The 14102-nt window shown below is 42.4% G+C and overlaps 1 protein-coding gene across 2 annotated transcripts; it reads left to right on the top strand.

Moving 5' to 3' along the window:
• The first annotated feature begins 851 nt into the window (after positions 1–851).
• Positions 852–13476, top strand: LOC107384271 (WD repeat-containing protein 48). 2 transcript variants are annotated; one of them, XM_015957427.3, is made up of 18 exons: positions 852–982; positions 1609–1749; positions 1852–1927; positions 2017–2229; positions 2373–2461; positions 2727–2828; positions 2915–3139; positions 3265–3339; positions 3512–3614; positions 3702–3799; positions 6800–6907; positions 7002–7098; positions 7741–7836; positions 7966–8071; positions 11627–11714; positions 12237–12313; positions 12438–12630; positions 12725–13476. In XM_015957427.3, the coding sequence occupies exons 1-18, from the start codon at positions 935–937 to the stop codon at positions 12818–12820; spliced, it is 2031 nt and encodes a 676-aa protein (XP_015812913.1). In that variant the 5' UTR covers positions 852–934; the 3' UTR covers positions 12821–13476. The 2 variants fall into 2 exon arrangements, with proteins under 2 accessions (XP_015812913.1, XP_015812912.1); XM_015957426.3 differs by having other exon boundaries at positions 1849–1927.
• The last annotated feature ends 626 nt before the right edge of the window (positions 13477–14102 follow it).

The raw sequence follows: 14102 nt of genomic DNA, 5'->3' as shown, positions 1-14102 counted from the left end.
GGGTATCTAGTGTGTAGACCGCCCTCTAGTGGCCAACAGCAACCCTAACAGTGATGCCAGAGAATGCTGCAGGTTTAAATCTTTACTGGAAACTGTTTGAATTGGATCACAGATTTGAATTAACATTGATGATATGAAGTGAATATGCAGAATCAAAAGAACAATACGAAGGGGAAAAGGGCACAAGATCTTTTTTATTATTATTATTATAAATGAAAAGCTAAATTTTAAAAATTCTACAGTTGGGATTTCAATCTAAATACATTTTATTGGGGTGGGGTGAAGACTAAAAAAAATTACATGAACTGAGCAGGGAAACAAATATTATTAGTTTGGCATAATATTGACATTTTAACCTTTGTCTATCTGTTTTATACAGTTAGGTCAATTTTCTTAGTACTTATACAAAAAAATTATTTACCCCCTTTTTTTCATATTCAAATGTTTCAGATTGGCAAACAGATTCCAAATCAAAGATAACCCAAATAAATAGAAAATGCAGTTTTCAAGTGAAATTTTTAATTTATTGAGAGAAAAAAAAAACGAATTTTAAAAAAGCTGCTCAGACCAACTTGACTTTATGTGAAAATGTAATCCCCTCCTTGTTGAATCTTTACACCTGGTGTAAAACTAACGCTGCTTTTCAGACTAACATTAACTGCCAGACATAGTGGTGGTAGTGTGATGGTCTGGGGCTGCTCTGCTGCATCAGGATTACCTGTTGTAACCCTAGCTATGAATTCTGCTCTCCTGCAGAGAATCCTAAAGGATCATTTCTGACCTTTGACCTTAAAATGTTCCGGTCATTCATGCTGGAAAAACGTGACTGGGTGGTTGGATGAAAGGGACAAACTCCATTACCCAGAACCCCCACGTGCACATGTTTTCTTTTTTCCGGATGTAGCATCACATGAATTGACTGTCAACATGCAAGATGGCTACGCATCACAGACAAAATGCTGCTGGGCGGAGGAAAGTGCAGGTAAATTACGCGAGCTGCAGAGCTGCTCCGTGTGTGACAATGATAATTTTATGGTCTCCGTCTTAAAGAAATGCATCATAGATACTAGAGTGGCTACAAAACGCGCCTGTTAAGGTTAGCAATTCGGGTATGACTCATGGCTCAAGCCGGCTAACCTAGCTAGCTTAGCTAACGCAGGGCGTTAGCGTCTTGTGCTAACGAGTGCGTCTAAATGACAACGTGCTTTTGTGAAAAGTTGTCGCAAACGTACTTTTTAAGTAAATCATTAAATGGCTAATCAGCACAAATGACATAAGTGCCATTTGGACATGAATTTAATGCTGTTGCGGTTTTGGCGGTAGCTACGCTACATTGAATCCAGGCTCCGTCTAATAGCTGGTATGTGGCTTTCCTATTTACCACGACAAAGGTGTGTGTTTAATCTTAAATACACCCGTTCCTAAAGCTGAACCGCTCTGAGTTTTATTTTCAACTCAACCAAACTCCGATTCGCATTTTTTTATTGTTTGTTTCTCAATAAATTGTAAGTTATAATTCTGTTTGCAGCTTTACAGTTGTACTGCTGTGGTTTCAAACTAAAGTTGTTCTGAAAGGAGTCTGACCCCGCCCACTTACCTGTGTTACAGGTATCGTACGTTATTAGAGACGAAGTGGAGAAGTATAATCGAAATGGGGTGAACGCCCTCCAGCTAGACCCTGCTCTGAACCGGCTCTTCACCGCCGGGAGAGACTCCATCATCCGGATATGGAGCGTCTACCAGCACAAAGTAGTTAACGCTCCTGTCAGCTTTACTACAATACCATCACATCTGACTGGTAGACCGCTGGCTGCATGCATCATTAATGCTTTCTTTCCTTCATCATAGCAGGATCCTTACATTGCCTCCATGGAGCATCACACAGATTGGGTGAATGATATAGTTCTCTGTTGCAATGGAAAAACATGTGAGTTTTACCTGCTGCAACAGACTTGTTTTGTATTTAGATATGATCAGCTGTTTCACTTCCTCTGACCAACACTTCTCTCCTTTTAGTGATATCAGCTTCATCTGATACAACGGTCAAAGTGTGGAATGCACATAAAGGGTTTTGCATGTCAACATTACGGACACACAAGGATTATGTAAAAGCTTTGGCGTACGCTAAGGACAAGGAGCTGGTGGCGTCAGCTGGTCTGGACCGGCAGATCTTTCTTTGGGATGTAAACACACTAACAGCGCTCACAGCTTCCAACAACACTGTCACCAGTGAGTAAAAGCTTTGAGCTGTGGCTGACGGGCTCATCTATGAACTCTTGGCTCTGAGCCGTTGATTTTACAGCGTTTCAGATATTGTCTGGCTGTTTGTTTGTGGCCCACCTTTGGTCTCCCAACAATTTGTCTCTTTACAGCGTCGTCGCTGAGTGGGAACAAGGACTCGATCTACAGCCTAGCTATGAACCAGATGGGTACAGTTATTGTTTCTGGATCCACTGAAAAGGTTTGTTTTCATTAGACTTCTGACTGTTTAGCTTGTCTTATTTGACACATTGATTTGTTTAATCAGAAACTCAGTTTGGCTCAAATAAAAGATGCACATTAAAGTCACTTGAATTGTGGAAGTATAAAGTTGTTTATAGAAGGTTTATTGACTTTTGTTTATCTACAATAGACAGAGGAAAGAAATGTTTGCCATTAACAATCATTATTATTACATTGTCATTTTTGGATAAAAGCATTTGCTAAATACATATTTCTTCCTACAGGTTTTGAGAGTGTGGGATCCTCGAACTTGTGCAAAACTAATGAAGCTAAAAGGTCACTCAGACAACGTCAAGTCGTTGCTGCTGAATCGAGATGGCACTCAGGTAACCTGCAGGGAAAACGTCAAAAACACAACACTTGATAAACAGAGATGGTTTCCAATCCCAGTTTGGCGTTTCCTCTCCTGCAGTGCCTATCTGGTAGCTCGGACGGGACCATCCGCTTGTGGTCACTTGGCCAGCAGAGGTGTATTGCCACCTACCGTGTGCACGACGAGGGGGTGTGGGCCCTGCAGGTCAATGAAGCTTTTACACATGTTTATTCTGGAGGCAGAGACAAAAAGATTTACTGCACTGACCTGCGTAACCCAGACATCAGAGTGCTCATCTGTGAGGAGAAGGCTCCGGTGCTCAAAGTAAGAACATGAATGTGCTTTGATTGCTGTATAGTAACTGAGTCATTAAAAGAGTCCTGGTCCTGCACCTATTTGTTCAAATCATTCAACCTTTTTTACTTTTTTTATTATTATTTTTTACTCAGATGGAACTGGACAGAACCACTGACCCACCTCCAGCGATCTGGGTTTCCACCACCAAGTCATCTGTCAATAAATGGGTGAGCATGCATGACACCTCAGGTCTGCCAGCATTTAAGTCTGGATGGAAACTTTTCACAGCCAGTCTCATTAATGTGAAACATTAAACCAGCTGTTTTATTTGGATGGATGGTACAACCATAATGACATAATTAACCGAGCTTTTGTGTGTGTGTGTGTGTGTGTGTGTAGTCTCTAAAAGGAATGCACAACTTCAGATCATCAGGAGAGTACGACAACGACTGCACCACCCCTCTGACTCCACTGTGTACTCAACCAGAACAAGTCATCAAGGGTAACTTCACGTTTGGGAAAAACTTTGTTTTCTAAGTGATATTTTCAGGTTTTTTTTTCATGAAGTTTGTTAACATTGTTTTTGCAGGAGGGGCCAGCATTATACAGTGCCACATTCTGAATGACAAGAGGCACATCCTCACCAAAGACACTAACAACAACGTGGCATTTTGGGACGTGCTAAAGGTAATCCAGCCTTTTGGATATGATAAAGAACTGTATTATAATTAGGGTTGCAAGGATTAACCGGTTTGACTGGTTGTGTGAAACATTGCGGTTAGTCCACCGTTAAGACTTCTCCAACACAGCTGACTTAAAAAAAAAAGGACATAAGCGCGACTCGCACGAACAAAGAAAAAAGGCCAAACTAAAATGGATGCACGCAGCAGAAACAGCACCAGCGACAACAACCACTGCTCTGTTTCCACCTCAGAAGTGCTTGAAGTCTCCTGTGTGGGAATGTTTAAGATTCCCAAAGCCGCTAAAGGAGAAATTCAGAACTATGGCTCGTCCATCTGCAGAGCTGGCAGATTGAAAGTTGCGACACCTCCAACGTGTTTCATTATCTCTGAAATCATCACGCAGACAAATAAGATCCAACTGAGACAGACGATTAGTGAGTGAAGTGATTTAACAGTAATATTAGAACAATCCAATGAACGAGGGTTCATTTAGTAGTGTTGTACTACGTTTCCCCCCCGTATGTGCACACACGTGCACAAACGCATAGCTTTTTAATGCTAACGGACTAGTCAGTTGATATGCTCCTGCTTAGACACCTGATTCTACCTGCTGGATTATCTCCTCAGCCTTCATCAGGTTCTGCAAGAGCTGCTGCTAATCACTCATTTTAATCTAATCTGCAGTTTTCAAGCAGAGAAATGTTTAAAACCTGCAGGAATCTGGCACTCGTGATGCTAGCACACCCCTGCTAACGCTACAGTATGCTAATCTCTTAGCTCCAATACACCTTTCATCTCTTCCCTCCACTTCTACAGTTAACTTGAAGTTTACCGACTGACATTAATTCAGTGCAGCTTGAGTTAGCATTCAAGCTAGGTTGGTGTGCTAAGCTGACTGAGGTTTGTCGCCCCGCAGTGCATGCTGGGAACTGTGGCGCGTTTTTGTTGACAGCTTCCTCTTATGAAACAATTCTATTGGTCAACGTTCCAGGCTCGGAACTCTTCTCTATATTTGTGGTACTCAGTAGCAGGATATCCGCGGGTCCTTAAAAAGTCTTAAATTAGCTTTTCCAAATTTAAGGCCTTAAAAATCCTTAAAAATGACTAGGGCTGCACAATATATCGAAAAATTATCGTCATCGCGATAACAGGACGTGCGATAGGCCCATCGCAAAACACGGCAAAAACAGCGATAAATGTTTGGTTCAAACATTTCCATCCGTGTCATACATCAGCTTTTAGTAAACCAGCTCTGTTTTTTACAGTGAAGCATTATTTGACCAATCAAATGTAGCCCTTCTGATATGCGGCTAATCGGATGGTTCCGGTCACGTAATACGCCCGCCCCCTACATAGACCCTTTTGGAAAGCAACACCCGAACTGAGTTAGCGGCGCCGTTCCCTTGTTCGTCATGCTGGCTCAGAGCAACGAACGCACTTTGTGCTGAGGTTTCTGGAATCAGCGCTGCTTTGAAACGTGAACGTGAGTCCGCTCGGTGTCGTTAATCATTTTTACCGGGCTGACTCCGACACGTGCCGGTGAACCAACCCACCTTCATGTCGCTAGTGTTAGCCTCAGGCTCCGGTTAGCTTCCAGCTAAAAGGCTACAGCACTCTCCTCCCAGTCCCACCCTGCTAAAGAGGGCCTGGAAAAGTTCCCCCACACATCAAAGTGATTTTTCATTTATGAGCTTTTATAACCTTGTTAATCAGGATAGTTGATTTGCTGCTGCACATAAACTGTCAGTCAGAAGCTCAGCTAGCCGGTTATCTTAAGAGGAGCTAGTAGTAGTTCAATTTGTTAGCTTGTTATCAGAATCATAGTTGCAGTTTCATCATCTGAGCTGCTTTTTAAGATCTAGGTAAACTTGTTCAATTTGGGTTTAAAAACAAACGTTTTCACATATTTTCCATGTAGTTTTTTGCCAGTTCCTCTTCTGAAAGGTAGACAATTGTTTTTCTCTTTCCCTCAGAAAATCTTAACTTTCTCCTAGTTTGGCCCAGCACAGTTCACTTCCCAATTACAGCAACAGCCTTATATCATAACCACATAAGTGGAGAAAATGCTCAGTAGCAATGAGAGAATTTGCTGTTGCATTTAAGTGATGTTAACTATTATTTAACATTTAAACTTATTTTCTGATATTTTTTATTTATTCAAAAAAAACCTGGTAAGGGATGTTTTTCTGTATTTGGAGCATCAGAAAAAGTTTTATGGTGGAGGTGATGTTTTAAAGTCACTGAGAAACTGCATGCATGCAGTTTGTTGTTTTGCTGCTAATACAGTAGCAGGTGCAGCTGCATATTTTTGCAATAAAAATGTCATGTTGTAATGGAATTCATGCATTAGTTTTTGTTTGCTTTAAACCCAGAGCAGATGTCACACGCCGGACGACATCAACACTGCATACTTTAGTATTTGTTCATTTATCGCGAGTAATATCGATATCGCAATATTAAGCACTGTTATCGAATATCGCAGGTTTTCCTAATATCGTGCAGCCCTTAAAATGACAAATAATCCTTAAATACAGTTTCCAAAGGTCTTGAATGACCAAACAACCAATAAACAAGATTCTTTTATTTCTATAAAAATTTTGTGAATTTCTAGTTTGTGTTCAGCATTTTTTTGTGTATGATGTTTGCGTAAGCGGAACCGTACACATTCAGTTGGTTGTGAAAAGGGGCTATTTTTAGATGAGCACATTAGCTGGTTAAGCTAGTGGGAGCTTGCGCCATGGGGAAGTGGAAGTTTAATGGTAACTGGATGGCTAATCCCACGTTTGCGACGTGGTTAGCACCGGTTCCAGGCAATAGCTGGAAATTATAGCTTAAATTTAATTGGGGAAAAAAAAGCTTAAATTTGGTCAAAGTGGCCTTAAAAAAGGTCTTAAAAAGTCTTAAATTTGGCTCCCTTAAACCTGCAGATACCCTGAGTAGGTTTTAGCTGGGTACATCACTTTTGTTCATTTATGCAGTTTGCATTAACTTTGTTTTATTTTAGGCTTGTAAAGGTGAAGATTTGGGCAAAGTGGAGTTTGATGAAGAAATTAAAAAGCGCTTCAAGATGGTCTACGTGCCAAACTGGTTCTCGGTTGACCTGAAAACTGGGGTGAGTTGCTAATCTGCTGATTCGTGAACTTTTCCTTTTGGTTGGATATGAAAGCCTTTAGCCTGGTTCTTGTCTTTCATACTGTTTCCATTAGATGCTGACCATCACCTTGGATGAGAGTGACTGCTTTGCCGCCTGGGTGTCAGCAAAAGATGCAGGGTTTTCAAGTTCTGATGGATCCGACCCAAAGTGTAGGCTATCAAGTTTCATTTACTCTGAGCTTTCATAACATGTTATACAGTAGGGCCCTGTTGACAGCTCTGAATGGTTTGTGAGTCAACAAAGAACATCTGCAGCTTAGTGACAAATCTGGAGACGTTTTCTGGTCTTATTGGGGACCTTAAGAGAACGATGATAAAACATGCATCCCTCTAAATAAGCTATGGGAGCTGCTCCAGGTCCCCATCCCAAATCACTCACAGGCAGCCCAGTCCTGTCGCTGCATCAGCAGTCAGAGCAGAACTGATCCCACCTGATGTATTCATATCTTATTGCCTCTTGTGGGCTCCTTGTGGGCCATGAGCACAAAAGGCAAACCAGACATTCTACAAAATGTCCCTTTTTTGGTCACGTTTGCCAGTCCAATTCCCAGATTAAGGAGATGTTTTGGAATTGTGACATTTGTAAAATTCAAGGATTAACAAGCTTAGGATGTCATTTGATCTCATTTTCATCAGCCTTGGTGCCTTTTCTCTCTCCTACCACGTTCTTTAAAGTTTCATGCACATAAGTTATGTGATGTAAAATAACTTTTAGGACAACGGCCAATAGCTCCTTTCCTTAATGAGATGTTGGAAACATCAATGCGCATTCCTGATCTTTCCTTTTTTCAGTGAACCTCGGTGGATTGCTGCTCCAAGCTCTGCTGGAGTTCTGGCCCAGAACTCGTATCAACCCAATGGATGAGGAGGAGAATGAGGTGAACCACGGTAAGGAGCCCGTAACCTCTGACTACTTGTCTTTACTAAATATAATCCTGTTGTGCACAGCCGCATGGCTTTAAAGGTGTGTTGTCAGAAGAGCTTTGTCTCTCACAGCTTTGTGTTTTTGTGCCACAGTGAACGGAGAGCAGGAGAACCGGGTGCAGAAAGGAAACGGATATTTCCAGGTTCCTCCTCACACACCAGTCATCTTTGGAGAAGCAGGAGGGAGAACTCTATTTAGGTATGGTGTCATTAGCATACCTTAAACCTGTTGACCACAGGGTGGTGTGACATGGCACAAAGAGTACATCGTAACATTTAGAGTGTTAAAAAGGGTTTTCAAAGGGTTCGACGTTTACCTTCTTGTTGAATCCAGGCAGCTTAAGCTTGGTTTATGCTTGACACATTCACTTTCCGCGCGGTGATGCGCCTCGCGGATGGAACACGCTTCACAACTCGCAGCGTTTATGGTTCATGCGGCTTGTCTCTGCGGTGAGCCAATATTCTGCCAAACTGTAGGGGGCAGCATGGAGCTCTACGGCATGCACCCAACACTACACCATAGTAGAAGTAGAAATTACTGTTTACAACACGGCATTCCAGCATTTTTAACAGCGTTCTCGTCTTTTCCGACAGTGCGAGCTATTTCTCTCCAAGAATTATTAACAACGTGTTGATCACGGTGATCTCTGAGAGCTGAATCATACAAATGTCTGTATTTACGAACCTCTGCCATACTAGTTCTTGCCGGTCTGCCATGTTTTTCCGCGTCTGTCCGTCCGCGTGGTTAGAAATTTTCCTAGGTGCGCGTTGCGGAAATTCTGGGCCGTGTGGAGGGGCGTGGTTGTTAAAATGACGCAACTTTTCCGCGCGGAGCCGTGCGGACCGCGCGGACGCGTCAAGCATAAACCAACCTTTAGGGTGTCTAATGTACCCGACCAAAAGAGCCAATAAATGCTGGTGTAACTGAAGGACAATGCTAGCCTCAGCTACTGCTAACATCTTTGTTGGACACGAGAAAAACAAGAAGAATGTCGGAGCTGACGTGTAACGTTCCAGGATGTACTGGGAATATCCAGAGTTTGAATGAATGCCAGATGGATTTGGAAACTGAACACCGCTGAGAACAGAGATTGGATCTTCAAGCAGCCATAGAGCTATTTGGGTAGTCTGGCCAATCAGCACACAGCTCGTTTAAACAGGTGCTTCACTGAAAAACATTTTTTTTTTTTTACTTATTATTTTTGAAAACAAGCAGCGACTCTGAGATATTTTCACTCAGGCTGAACATGAAAATGGTCTCCTACACCTATCTCCTGCTTTAGCTTCTGATAGAAAATAGACGGTGAAACTGAGATTAGAAAATCCTGACAGATTTCATCACATGGACACTGAACTTTAACCTCACTCATCTTGACTCACAACAGGAAAGGCTGCTGTTGGTTTAGCGTCTAGGAAACCGAAGAGAACAACTCAGCTGGTAGTAGCTAACCGTTGGCATTAGCAACTCCACCACACAGCAGAACTTCTTCCGACGTGTGTTATTTGTGGAGATAAAACATGAACATTGTAGAGCAAACGGTCAGTGGTACAGTTGTGTTATTAGCCAATCAGAGGTGACATTAAAGTTAAAGTCCTGCTAGTTGTCACACACTTGTGTGTGTGACATTTGATCTCTGCAATTGGCCCGTCCCCTGCGTGAGTGGTGTGATGTAGACACCGCCGCGCTCTGGAACCATTTGGTGGTTTAACCCCCTCAATCCAACCCCTTAACTCATTCACTGCCAGACGTTTCCTGATCGGTAAAGCCCTTCGCTGCCAGCGTTTCTCACCATTTTTACAGTTTTTTTAAGTCAACGTTAAGTTTTTTTAAGAACGTTGCGCGCTAGGATGATGTCGACGCCAAAACAATTCAATTCCATTTTATTTATATAGCGCCAAATCACGACAAGAGTCGTCTCAAGGCACTTCACATAATAAACATTCCAATACAGGTCAGTTCATTAAGCCAATCATTAAAAAGTTTCCTATATAAGGAACCCAGCAAATTGCATCGAGTCACTGACTAGTGTCAGTGACAATACAGCAATCCTCATACTAAGCAAGCATGTAGAGACAGTGGAGAGGAAAACTCCCTTTTAACAGGAAGAAACCTCCAGAGAATCCTGGCTTAGTATAAGCAGCCATCCTCCACGACTCACTGGGGATCGAGAAGACAGAGCAGACGCACACACCCACCCACCAAGCAGTGTTTCTATAGTTATATTGTGATTTCTTAGTAAATATTCTATTTGGTGAGAGATAAACTTTATTGTATTTATCCTAGTGAATCTATAATTAAACGGGTAAACTAGTAGTAGCACATTCAATGTCAAAGAAAGTAAAAAGTTATTATCAGGAGGGAGAATGTGTAAGTGGTTAGCAGCAGTGTGCTAGACGATGGCCCCCTCCATGAGGCCACCACAGCTCAGCAGAACATCGTTGTAGCTTCTTCTGGGGAGAAAAACACTTAGAGAGAAAATAAAGTTAACAGCTGAAATAGCAGGAAATAATACAGTTTAAGAGCAGATAGTAGAAGAAAGTAGTCGAGTGTGAAAAGTGGTCAGTGTGTCCTCCAGCAGTCTAAGCCTATAGCAGCATAACTACAGAGATAACTCTTGATAGCCAAAACAAAGCGGAGACTCACCTCTTACATCAGGAAGAATCGGCGTGTTTCGAGCGTTATCCGTTCTTTCATAATCCGTTGTCGAATTGTGATCGGCAGAAGCTTTTCCGGTTCGCGCCTCACTTGTTTTTACAGCAGCTGCCCAAAACCATCTCCTAACACGTGGATTTTCTGCTTCCTGATCACGTGACGTATGTGGATGAAGATCGGCTTTAGAGCTGAGATGTTTGTTCTCCCGTTGCGGGGGCTCGTTCCGACGCCCACACAGTAAAAAATGCAAATGAAGACTTTAGTCATTATTGGCAGGGAATGAGTTAATGCTGAGTGTCAGGTGGGAGGCATTGGGTCCCTTTTTTTTTTTTTTTTTTTTTTTGAAAGTCTTTGATATGATTGACCGTGGATTTGAACCAACAATCTCTCAGTCTCAGAGCAGGCACTCATACCACTGAGATGTCCAAATATCAGGAAAAAAGACTCCAAATCCTTCCTCCTTCAGCTGAACTCTCCGTGCTGAAACAGAAGCACCGGAGCCATTTTTCCCCTCACTTACAAGGCATTCATCCCTACTATAGACCGCTGCAAATGTATTAAATATGTGAGTGAAGGACCTCTTTAACATTTATGTCCTGGTCTAGTGGGTGGGGTGGGGTTATGTTTGGACATTTGTCAGGGCTGGAGTCTCAAATGCTTATTTTTGCTGTATAGAGGCTCAGAGAACAGTTTCCAATTGCAGTAAGTAGTTCTAGAACCCTTTTAAGTCACTGAAGAGAAAAGCAAGCACACTAACTCACTCTGTAGACTCATACCCAAAGAAACAAAGAACACAACATTTAGATCGGATAACATCACTGAACAGATGCTATTCAGCAGCGATCCCTCCTACATTAACAAGAGTAGTTGATGCATCAACATCATTAGAATTATTCACATTTAACCAATAGCTTTGTTTATAACAGAAAAGTATGCTATTATAACATTTACGGTAATCAACAGGTCACAAATAAACAAAGGTTTAGCTTGCTGTTGCTAACATTCATGAATTAACGTGGTCCTGTCGCCCAGCCTCTAGATGCAAGGAAGGTAATAGCTTCTGGATAAAGGTTGACCGAGTCTCTGTTGCTTCTGCTGCAGGCTGCTATGTAGAGATTCAGGTGGAGAGACTGAGTCGATGCTGCTGAATGAGACGGTCCCACAGTGGGTCATTGATATAACTGTAGATGTGAGTACCACTGCTGCTTTGTTTGATACTCGGCGTCAAATCTTTCTTCTCTCACCTCTCAGCCCAGTCGGATTGTTTTGTCTTCCTTGTCTCTGTGTCCAACATGCCATCTTTTATAGATCCTTAGAAAAAGTTCAAATGTAGGTAAAATATCATTCAGTTATCCAAAACCATGTTTATTCTCCAACGCTGAAAGGTGACAGTGGTGTTTTTGCCCATGAGTGCATGTGATTGTTGGTCCGCCACACTTCCCATGAACCGCTGGGTGGATTATAAGGACACCCTCGGAAAGTGAACGTTGGATATCAATTAAAAATTTTGTAAAACTTTGCTTTTAAATTAGATCTGATTCAAGATGGCCACCACAGTCCATCAGTTTTAGCACACACAAAAATGGGTCAGTGTTCTAGATGGACTGAATGCTTTGTGTTAGACACCTTTAAAAATGGAAAATTAGTGAACAACAGAGCTTTTGACATGATTCGATGCTTGTGATTTTCCCACATTTGTTTTTTGTTCCAGAAAAATATGCCCAAGTTCAACAAAATTCCATTCTACCTCCAGCCCCATTCTTCCTCTGGTGCAAAAACGCTAAAAAAGTAAGTCTGGGACGTTCTGCGTCTCTGCAGCTGAGAACCAAATTACCTGTAGTCACCAAGTCCGGCAAGTTTCAGCTCACCTGTGAGGTTTTGTTTCATTTTTTCTCTCCTTTCTGTTCTGCAGGGACCGCCTCTCGGCCAGTGACATGCTGCAGGTTAGGAAGGTGATGGAGCACGTCTACGAGAAGATCATTAACCTGGACAACGAGTCGCAGACCACCAGCTCCTCTGCCAACGATAAACCCGGAGAACAGGAGAAGGAGGAGGACATGGCCATGCTAGCTGAGGAGAAGATTGAGCTAATGTGTCAAGACCAGGCACGCTGACCCTTTTCTTGATCACCAGTCAGATGAAACCATCAAAGATCATGGCTCACTTTAGTAACGTTTGGGTTTTGTTTCTTTCTGCCAGGTTCTAGACCCCAACATGGACCTGCGGACAGTTAAACATTTTATCTGGAAGAGTGGAGGGGACTTGACACTTCACTATAGGCAGAAGTCCACATGAAAGTCGTCATTTTTACATCCAGAACTTTGTCATTTGCCAATCGCCACCCACCTCCGACATGTAGTTCCCTAAACCCCATTGTGTGGTCCAGAGTCGATGAAAACCAGTAAACTTGTGAGGACATGATTCATGATGTATCATAGGGAAGTGACCTGAGCACTTTGGCACAGCCAACCCACTCCTGGGAAGAAGGTGGTCCATGTTGGTTCGGCACCAGTTTGAGGAACAAATGGTTTCCAGTTTTCAGCCACCTTTTGTTTTTTTTAGATCGTTGCTCGATTGGCGACTGAAAGTTTGGTCTGTGTCTGAGTGTTTATGCACATGGATGCAGTAGACTGACCTAGTACATTCCAGAAACGGTCCTTTTGCACTGACCTCAGCAGAATCACCTCTGTAGGAGTACACCTGGTCTCTGGGTAGCACCCCCCCAAACTCCCGCGCCGTTGCAGACTTCCCCTCGGTCCAGACTCCCAGTCATCACAGAACCTCGCTGACAGACACGTGTCTCTTTTTGTTTTAGCTCTTCCGTTCTTCATGGAGTGAATGTCCTTTTTTGTAAATATACAACATTTTTGGTTCAAATGTATTTTTTATTTGATTTTTTTTTTGTTGTACAGTTTCCATAAAAAACCAACTGTTCTTTTTCTAAATTTAAAGAGCACATTTCATGGTCGTGAAGGCGGCTTGACTTGGTTGATGAGAACTGCATTTGTTGAACTTGCTAGAAATTGCAGCTCGCCCTGGAAAATACCATCCATCCAAGTGGAGTTAGCGTCAGCAAGTCCCGTGTGAGGGATCGACGGTGAAGGACAACTCGTGCTTTCGTGCTGTGTGGCTCACGGTGACTGCGAGGGTTGTTCCTTGTGTACGTGTCATTTAGACTTATTAAGAGTTAAATATGATGAGACGGAGACTCTTGAGCATCCAGCCACTGTGGGGAGCTCACCAAAGTGAAATCATCGATAACAGACGTCTCGCTCACTGATGCAAATGTTTTCTCTTTAAATTTTCTGGAGTAAATTTTGCCATGACACACGTATGTTTGTATGTGTGTGAGAGAGACGCCATAATGAGAACGCCTAGAGTGAGCTGGCCAAAACGATGGGGTGTGTAAAACAATTAGGCCATACTGCTGCACTATTCCTTGTTTTAATAATTTGTCAAATATGTATATTTTAGACATTTAAGGAGCTGGAATGGTCTTCAGAGTGACATCTGTAGGGATTATAATGGATGTTGTAATGTGTCCGGATGACAAGCGTGAAATAAAAACAAGGGACAC

Source organism: Nothobranchius furzeri, chromosome 11 (assembly GCF_043380555.1).
Source record: "Nothobranchius furzeri strain GRZ-AD chromosome 11, NfurGRZ-RIMD1, whole genome shotgun sequence".
Taxonomy (NCBI): domain Eukaryota; kingdom Metazoa; phylum Chordata; class Actinopteri; order Cyprinodontiformes; family Nothobranchiidae; genus Nothobranchius; species Nothobranchius furzeri.
This window is presented reverse-complemented; position numbering and strand designations above follow the sequence as displayed.

Excerpts from the sequence above, each read along its gene's own strand:
- LOC107384271 (XM_015957426.3), top strand. The coding sequence starts at position 935 with ATGGCTACGCATCACAGACAAAATGCTGCTGGGCGGAGGAAAGTGCAG. Across the intron at positions 7,099-7,740 it reads TGATGGATCCGACCCAAAGT|TGAACCTCGGTGGATTGCTG; the intron begins GTAGGCTATCAA and ends TCCTTTTTTCAG. Across the intron at positions 12,314-12,437 it reads GGTGCAAAAACGCTAAAAAA|GGACCGCCTCTCGGCCAGTG; the intron begins GTAAGTCTGGGA and ends TCTGTTCTGCAG.